Raw genomic sequence first — 9790 nt, forward strand, 5'->3', positions numbered from 1 at the left:
CTATCCAAATAAATAATCAGAATGATATTCCTAGTCAAAGTTTTAAATATTTGACTTAATAAGTGGTGTAAAAAAACATTATTTATTTGTGATATGTATAAAAAAAGTACTACCTGGCTAACTTGATCTACCACTCCACCCAAAAAAAAAAGCTGGAACTGTAGGGCAAGGCGGTCTAGGAGCAGAAACAGATACAGCATGCACAATCCATATTGACTTTTGTAACACACAAAGTGAAAATCTAGGTTTTTAGACATGTCTGCGATGATGCCGCCGTGGCTGCCCTTCCTTTACCAATCTAACCTCGAGACGACATCCATCCAAAACCAGTCCAGTAAGAGCAGCACGAGCATCTTCCTCATGGGCATGTGTCATCTGTATGGTCACGTGGCCAATACCCTGTGACGCTCCGGTCTTCTTATAGCACATCACCTCGGCACTAGACACTTCGCCATGCTCGCTGAAGAAAATTCGTAGCTGAGTGCTCTTCACGGTGAGAGGCAGACTGCACACCACCAACCTATAACTTGGCACACGATGTCTCTCGATGCGAAGTGTGTGTGTCGGAGGACCAGAAATTGTTCGGCCTATCTGTTGCTGCTGCTCCTGTGACCTCTTGCTGATTTCCTAGCAGAGCAAAATCAACATATATTAGCACCTGTAGGATCTCGCCCCTGGACTCAAGGACGTAGTTGCTGGTGGATTCGCCGAAGCAGACCTGCACCACCGGCATCCCCTGACTCCTGACAAGCACGTCATCGGTTTCTGGGGTGATGAGGCGCCATATACCAGCCTTCATGATGAGCAGGATCTTGCCGCCGTGATAAGCGACGCACATACCATGTTGGGGTGACCAAGTGATTCGCTCGAGGGCCCTTTTGATGATTGTCCACTCTGCGTCGCCGGGTCGAAGTAGAGCCGCTCTGAACCTTGCCGTGGTCCTCGGGCCAACCGAGTAGGAGACGCTGTAGAGAAGGGTTGTGCCGTCGCCGTAGATGACGCCGCGGGGTTTGATCTTCTCCCACTGGCGAAGGTCGTGAGGGAGTAGAGGCAGATGTGTGATCGCTCCGGTGAGAAGGTCATGGAGACTAGGACAGAGGTGTTGGATGGTGAGGCAGAGGAGGGCGGTGCCGTTGGGGCTGGTCAACCAATTTCCCGAGGGCTCGGACAGCAGCGGCTGCGAGCGGTAGTTGGAGTTGGAGAGTACGCATCTCATCTCGAAGCGGGTCGAGTCTTGTTTCACCGCCGCAAGGAGCCACGGCAGGAATCGAGTCGTCGTCGTCGCCGCAACCGCCGCCGCCGCCGCCGGGGACCATGAACCGCGCCATGGCCTGCAAACGGCGTGGAAGCGAACGAGGTCGGTGGCGTCGTGCAGGCGCCCAGAGATCTCGCGGGCCAGATCCGGCGGCAGATCAGACCAACGCCTCGCGGGCATGGCGGCGTGATCGGGGAACTAGCAGATGGGTTCATCTGGTTACTCGATCGGCTCTGGTTGCCACAATATCTATCTATATATCTATATATATATATATATATATATATATATATATATATATAGATATATATATAGGGTCGCGCTATTCGTCACCCTGGGTGAGGAATAAGACCTCTTATTCCTCACCCCGGTTCAATCTCACGGACAGAAGTTGAAGCCGTAAGAAGCAAAGCTCTTGAGGTAAAATTACAGCATGAAGAAAGGGTTTGGTTTCCCACCGTAAACAAAAGGGAGCGAGGTAATTTTACCACTTGCATGCAAGTAAATTACATCCTGCATGTTGAGGGCCTATTACCGTATCAAAACGTCAGAATGATTTTGTCGTAATGTTACTGGACGTTCCTGACTTCTCTTTCTGGATAAGGCTGCGTTTCAAAATTTTATTTCGTAGACATACTGACTAGGAAAAACTGTTGTCGGCCAACATAGGAAAAATGCCCGTGCAAATTTACTTGCGCCTTAGCACGTAAGTTAAGGCCAAGGGTCACTGTGTGATGGAACAAAATATTACGATCTGCCAACTTAATTATTATTTTTTGCGCTAATACCAACTGAATAAACATAAAAACAAATTCCATTCTACAATAATTGTCATGTAGAAGGAGCAATCGTCGCATGTAGAATTATGCATCTAACAAATGTGAAATAGCTGTAATCACCATATCCTTCATCCTTTTGAATGTCCATCTTCTAGAACGCTTCAAGAAGACAATGGTGCAATGTCATATTGGGGGTACTACAGCTTTGTTACCATCGATAAGGACAAGCTATAATAAATCATACATACTCAGCAGGAGATGTTAATAACTACACAAAAGAAGGTTTAAGGAAGGCCTTTACAACCAGTGTACCCAATCAAACAAAATCATACTTCTACATTTTACACCATGAGCCGTGTCAATAACACTGAAAGTTTTCTCCATAAAAAATGTGGATACTTGTACTTAAATCTTTCGGTTATGCAATTCAAGCTGGAGCTACCGACTCCCTCCGTCCCATAATATAAGAGCGTTAAAAAAACTCTCTTATACTATGGGATGGAGGGAGTACTTTTGAACAACTAAAAGTGACAGGAAGTTAACATGTAAGTACATTGTCTTGACAATACGAACTATTTTTGCTGTACAAATTACACTAATGATACTCATATTACTCTGCAGTCCCCATGTAATTGACACAATCAAATGCATCATAATTCGTTCTGATAGATTTTAATGGCTAAAAATCATTAAATCCACCACACTAAGAGATGGAACGGATCAAAAGCGCAACACTACTAACCCAGGAACCCCCAAAAAGCTCTAATTTTCACAGTTCTGTGCCAAGAGCATCATTTTGCAGGCGGCTGACCCTTGCACGTCACAGAGTGTCTGGTTGAAGCGTCATTCCATTTGTTGGAGCCCGCCGTTGCTGCTCATTACCGCTGATCAGCAGGAGTCGCTGGAGGAGACGATGGATTACAACCCATCAGGAGTTGTTCTTTACTGGGTCTTGGTGCCTACCTCCAGATTCGGTCCTGCATGCGTTCACTTCTCATACCTCCAGACCCTTGCACGGGCAAGGAGCAAGCAGCTGGTTCATCCACGTGGATACCATGGCCTGCCAAAAAAATATAGCTTCTACGTAGAGTTTCAACAGTAACGACTCGCTTGCAGCTACCTAATGACAAAATCAAAATACTCAACAGCAGACTGGTTATGCAACTAATGGAAAACCATGCAGATAATCTGTAGATAAATAAGTAAAAAAAATGAATAAATCTGGCAGTGGTATAGTAGTAAAAGGTGAATGGAAACAAATTAGTCATATTTGAGTGGATTCCTCTGAAAGACAAGAAAACATGTTAAAGAATACCAAAAGCAATGCCTTGCAGTTTATAGGAATTTGAAGCAAAAAATGTTGATATGGATCCGTATAGAAACAATTGCTGGGCAAGAAACATAAAATTATGTTTGTTTCAAGAATGTGCCAAAACAGATGTTAAATTGGTAAGCTTCAGTACAAAGTAGAAAGTCGATAAATATGATTATTGTTTTAGTAGTAAATGGTTGATAAATATGTATTCTATTTTGGTAGCAACAAAGGCCTCACATGATCAGAAGAAAAAAGATCCATTCTATGATGGATCAGAAATTATGCCTTGGCCACATGAATGCAGGAAGTAAGCCATCTCTCTCTCTCTCTCTCTCTCTCTCTCTCTCTCTCTCTCTCTCTCTCTCTCTCTCTCTCCCTCTCCCTCTCCCTCCCTCCCTCCCTCCCTCCCTCTCTCTCTCTCTCTGCTGCATAACTAGTCATTGGTTAGTAATATAGCTAAGCGCATTACATGCCAACGTTGTATTGCAGCAAGAGCGTCTTTAGGAAATTTAAAAGGCTGAATGGAGGAAAATTCCATAAAAATTAGGGTCGCAATAATTATGAGACAACTGCACATGTAGTAATTAAGCGCATAATGATAATATGCATCAGCTGGAAGGATTTACCTCGACGCCCGAAATATGACACATAACTTGGATTTCTGAAACAAGCAACTGCAAGTGCTAGGTTTGGAGCAACGCAAACCAAAACTGGACCACATAATCTGAGAAAAGTAATAGGATCTAAACTAAAGGATTCAGGCTTGAGCTCATCTTAGGCCACAACAGGCTACAACACAAACACAAACAACAATGGCAATGGTTAAACCATTGTTTGTAAAAACAAAAACGGGAATAAATCAGTAAGAGTTTAAGTGGACTGAAATATAGAAGTAATACTAATTACCCTATATGTTTTATGAACTGAAATATAAGAAGATAAAAATTACATATCGCGACAACTCATCTTTGAAACCCAATTCAAATGGGAAAATCCATTATAATATCCATCCTGATTCTGCACCTACAGACCTGAGATACTTCTCATCTCAGTACTAGTTATACTGTTTGCTTTGTCTTCTTTGAGCTCAACTGTTCTCTTGAAGCTAATATAAATCCCAAGACCAATTTATGAATCCAATTATCTTACAACCCACGTTTTATTGCCTAATTCTAGACCCAGAGACCTGAAACCTACATAGATCCATAATGATTACACTAAGTAGCTCTTATTTCTTAATCTATTAACTAACATTTGATGGTCCACGGCAGATAGAAATTGCAGCATGTGGGCATGCTAAATTGAGGAGTAATTATACAAAAACCACTGAACCTAAGGAGTCAACAGACATAAACGCACTGCTAGCTCTATTTATGGAAGATAGGAGATTAGTAGGACTGCGTTGGTCAGATCTGGAGAGAAGCTCTTCTTTATTTGCCCCCAACATCTAGTCATCATCTCGTGGACCAGATCACCACGGCCATGCAATTTTTTGTTCAGTCTTGGTTGATATAGGAAGAAGGCGCACATTATCAAATCTGCCAAAGGCCGTACCACCCAAATTGAAACCAGTATAACTTCAGGAACCCAGCACAGGGATGCATCAATTGTTCAATACACACCGAATTTGTGAAGGGCCACACCCTCGCACCATGGCAGCCGCCACAGCCGGCAAGACATGTCCACGATTATGCCTAAGTTCCTCAATGGATTGGGTGAGGACAGGAGGAAAAATACAGGGGCATAAATCCGAACAAAAGACCAAAGTGTGGAGAGCTCACCGTGATGCCGTCGTAGTTCGCGAGATGGAGAGGGGCCGGCGTGGCCAGCACAGAGCACGAAGCGGTCGCAGCCGATATAATCCGCTGTGTTGCCCGTCACCGAGGAACTGGAGAGCTCACCACACGGCTGAGGCCACCAACTGCCACCGAGCACCACGCCGCTAAGCCTGCACCGCCATAACCAACCACGGCGCCGCCCAAGACCTAGCCAACCTGTTAAGCACCACGCCGCCGTTCGCCGTCGATAGTCCCAAAACCGTTCGCAGCTTTCTAAAAAGTATTGTATCAAAAACTGTTCGCAGCAGATTAGAAAAGGACGGAGAGGTGGGCTGTGTTCTGAGTCAACGCATAAAAGGTAAAATTACGTCGCCCCTGATGTAAATTTACAGCAAGGGATGGGCCTTTCTTCCGATCGCAGAATGGTGGCTGCTTAGTTGGGTGTAAGGTCTGGCTCGGTCGATCGACCAGGGTGAGGAATAAATTATTCTTCACCCTGGGTCTTAAATAGACTTTCTATATATATATATATATATATATATATATATATATATATATATATATATATATATACATATATATATATATACTGGATCATTAATTTGCCCCAGCAATGTACACCCAGCCCACACGCACCGACCTTTTAAGGCTTACAGCGAGCGTTCTCAGGCTTTGGGGTTTCTAGCTTTTGTACTCCATCTATATTAACAATCTCTTTTCTCAAAAAAAATACCTATATTAACAATCTCTAAAAGAATTGAAAAGCAATCCAGTCCTCTTAAGAAACAATCTTCTCCGTTTATAATCCCGCAGATGTTGATGGGGCGCTCGTATTGCTCTCACTAGAGAAAAAACAAGTTGTGTCCATGCAAGCACCCAGGTGTGCCTGGAACATTGATCCAGTCTGAAAAAGAAATGCAGGCGGAGGCAGAGGCGAAGGGAGGCGGGAGGATGCATGGGGAGGCGGAGGCGGAGGCGGAGGCAGAGTCAATCCTGTGCGAGGGGAGGTGGCCAAACGGGGACGCCAAATCCAACACTTGTTATCGTTGAAATCGGGCGGCTTTGTGTCGTCAGGCCCAAATTTGGGTCGGTCAACCGGCACGTAGTACTCGCTATATAGCAATCAAACACACGTATCTTGACAACCTAGCTAACGGGTAGCTATCTGTTGACACGTAGCATTAACGCGCAATTGTCCGCTTCCTTGATGAAATACACTCGAGAAATCATCCAACACACGAACATTGTTTTCCGCATAGTAGAATCTTGTTATGTACAACGCAAATCAGGTTGAGGTTTACGAAAGTTGAGTGGTATAATACTTATTAATAAACAGTTTTGCTAAAGCACATCTAGATGTGCCATAAGTATTGCACATGTAAGTCATATGTCATTGATCTTACATTGAGATTCATGTAAATATTTTCTCTCTTTTTTTTTCTCTTTATGCTTGATTCACTCACTTAGATGTGCAATAACTAGAGTACATCTAGATGTGCCCTAGACACACCCATAAATAAAAGACTACATGGTTCATTTAACATGCAGTAAAAAATATATTACATAGTTCATTTAACATGCAGTAAAAAATATATTACATAGTTCATTTGGGTATTCGACATATGTTTCACAACCAAAGCATCTGTGAGACTGTGACACATATACACGATAATTTTAACCTGAAAATCGATGACTGTAGCTAGTAAATTGATACATCACGCTTGTAAGATAATTGGGTCCGGACTACCAAGTGTTTAGCTTGGGGTAAGAATATATAATAAGAGCACTTTTTTTCTTCTGAAAACTGGATCTCAACCGAATCCAAGGTTGGATTTGTGCCAATCAACATATCGCATGGTGAATCCAGCTGAAAGAAGAATACACAAAATTAGAGAATCATACCTTTGGCAATAAGGACCAATTATCTCAGATTTCCACTCTTTTTGACCGAAAGGTGGGAGAGATTTCTTCCGCAGAACAATGTTGGTGGATTTTGAGAATTTCTGAGATGCCATTGTTTAAATCGAAGAACTAGAGAGGGTCACCGGTGAATGACCATGAAGGAAGAAGAATGCGGATGGGGATAGGATATTTTCCGCAAACAGGCCATTAACTGAATGCGACCCTGGCACAGTATCTACATATCTGTCTTAAAAATGGAGTCGTATTTGCAGTGCATATGAAATAGGAAATGATTGAGAACTTATACAGCAATCGAACGCACACGTCTTGACAACATAGCGAACGGCTAGCGATCTGCCGGTACCTAGCGTTAATGCGCAATTTTATGCTTCCCTGATGAAATACACTTGACAAATCATCCAACACACGAGCAAACAACCATTGCCGATAGTATAATCTTATTATGTTCGACGCAAATCAGGATGAAGTTTACGCAAGAGAGTGGCATAAATAAAACTATCAAAAGGTTAGTGAACACGTAAATCCAGTGTATCTAAATGCAAAATAAAAAAACTCGATGAGCATCTTTACGTATTAGAGCATGACACCGAAGTACGTAGGTACATATGCATATGACCCGGCCCACCGGCTGATCCGCAACAAACGTACGCACGCCCGTCTCAACTGCATCTCCTCCTCGATCCATCAATCTCCAACTCTCGCTCGATCCCGCGGCCATGTTGCAGTCCGCATCGAATCTTACCGATTCGACCCTCGTTTCCGAATCTGATTCCGGGTCGATGAATCCGGAACGAGGGACGGCTCATCGTTCCCCGTTTCCGGCTACTATGGGCCGGACCTCCCATCTGACGCGCTCCGCGACATCTCCGGCCGCCTCCCCGACGCTGCCGACTTCTTCCGCTTCCACGCCGTCTGCAAGCCATGGCGCGACACATCGACTCCGATCCAATCGTCTCCGCCGTGGCTCCTTGCCGCGCCGGAGAAAGACTCGGTCCCGCTCAGGTTCAGGTGCGTGTTCGCCAAGTCCAGTTACCGCGCCCAGCCTTCTATTTCCGGAGCCGGGAGGAAGATCTGGCTGTCTACTGCCGACGTTGCTGCCATCCGGTACCTCACCGTCGAACATCTCCGCCCTAGCCTCCACGACCCTCTCACCGGAGCCGTCAACCACCTGCCTCTCTTGCCGCATGCATGCTGCGTCGACGGCCAGGAGGAGAACCTCCGCGGTGCTGTCTTTGGCGATGGTACAACTCTTCTCTACGGCATCTCCACCGAATTTGTCAGTACCCAGTGCAGCGTCAGAGCCGAGTTCAAGGCGGCGCTCCTGCGTCCTGGCGACACAAAGTGGACGATAGTGGAGAGGACCCTCTGGAAAGCCGGCACGCCCGGAGAACACTGCGTCGTGTACCGCAACGGTAGGATCCTGGTAACTGTCAACGGCAGCCTCTGGCACGTCATCACGCTGGACGCTGGCGACCTGCTGTTGCAGAAGCCGGGGGAGCGCGAACGCTACTCCTCCGAGCAGTACAGCTACATCCTTGAGTCCCGTGGTGAGCTTCTATGGGTCACCGTCCAGTTCAAGATATACTATGATTATGGCGGGGTCTTCATGGAGGTATACAAGCTAGATGGGGAGGCGTCAGCAACACCGGAAAAGACACGGTGGATGAAAAAGGACGGTCGTAGCTTGGCCGATCGTGTGCTGTTCCTGGGGTCGCCCAACACCTTTGCGATCGACACCTCCCTGCTCGGTGGCCATGGAGGTCGCCTACTTTGTCTACCCCAATGGTAAGGCCTTTCCACGTACAGAGCTGCTAAATCTCAGTCGACGAGTCAGCCGTTGGATCTTTTGTTCGCTTCAAGATTTGCGCTGGTGTGCCTGTCCTTGTTTAGGCCTGTGTAACGTGCGGACCAGCCCATTTCTTTTTTTTTCCATTGGCCTTCCAACTGAATCATTGTTCGGCTGGGGGTGTCGAGTGTTTTGCTTTGTGGGCTCGGCAGGTTGTTTGGGCGGGCCATTTTTTTGTTTGTTTTTTGTTGTTGTTTTCGTTTTCCAAGGCTGCAATTATTTACATTAGCATTTGTCTAAAAAAATTACATTAGCATGCCAGTTTTCTATTGAATTATTAGCTACTATGCTAAATTGAGTTTTATATTTTTGTACTTGTATTTTTTTTTGCATGTTGCGACTGCATAAAATGTGTTTTTTGTTGTTTATTTTATCTTTTGTTTTCTGCTATCTTCGTGCAGCATCCCGGGACTCGCATGCACAGTTTGCAAGTATCAAAAAATGGTTGTTTTGGGTTGTAGATTTATTGAACACTAATTTAGAAGCAAGTCTGCTGTATTCATGCCTGTCCGTTTCTAGCACATACGCCATGTTTCAAAAATATATAGTGTGGGCATTTTTGACCCATGAACAGTGGACATCGTTTTGCTCGCCGACATCTAAACTACTGTTAAATTCATATTTATATTTGTAGTAGATGTAGACTGCTTTTTTTAGGTCAGTGAAATGTTAGCCTACATTTTTTTTACTTTATTAAGTTACGTATATGTTACCTCCAGACATTCTCTTTGAAATCATTTTCTAAATATTTTCTTTTTTTAAAATTCATTTTACTTGTAGTGTGTTGGTACTGAAGATGTTGGATTTTCATATTTGATCTACTTACCAACCCATTTTTTGACGCTTTTTTAATGTGCATAGGAGTTGGTTTTGTGGAGTTTGTTTGAGCCGTTG

The 9790-nt window shown here is 44.5% G+C and overlaps 1 protein-coding gene across 1 annotated transcript; it reads left to right on the plus strand.

The window, feature by feature from the left end:
- The first annotated feature begins 7630 nt into the window (after window positions 1–7630).
- Window positions 7631–8959, plus strand: LOC123057355 (uncharacterized). Its single transcript, XM_044480373.1, has 2 exons — window positions 7631–7641; window positions 7846–8959. Exons 1-2 carry the CDS (start codon window positions 7631–7633, stop codon window positions 8837–8839), a joined length of 1005 nt encoding a protein of 334 aa, XP_044336308.1. The 3' UTR covers window positions 8840–8959.
- Window positions 8960–9790: the final 831 nt, after the last annotated feature.

This window comes from Triticum aestivum, chromosome 3A (assembly GCF_018294505.1).
Source record: "Triticum aestivum cultivar Chinese Spring chromosome 3A, IWGSC CS RefSeq v2.1, whole genome shotgun sequence".
Taxonomy (NCBI): Eukaryota; Viridiplantae; Streptophyta; class Magnoliopsida; order Poales; family Poaceae; genus Triticum; species Triticum aestivum.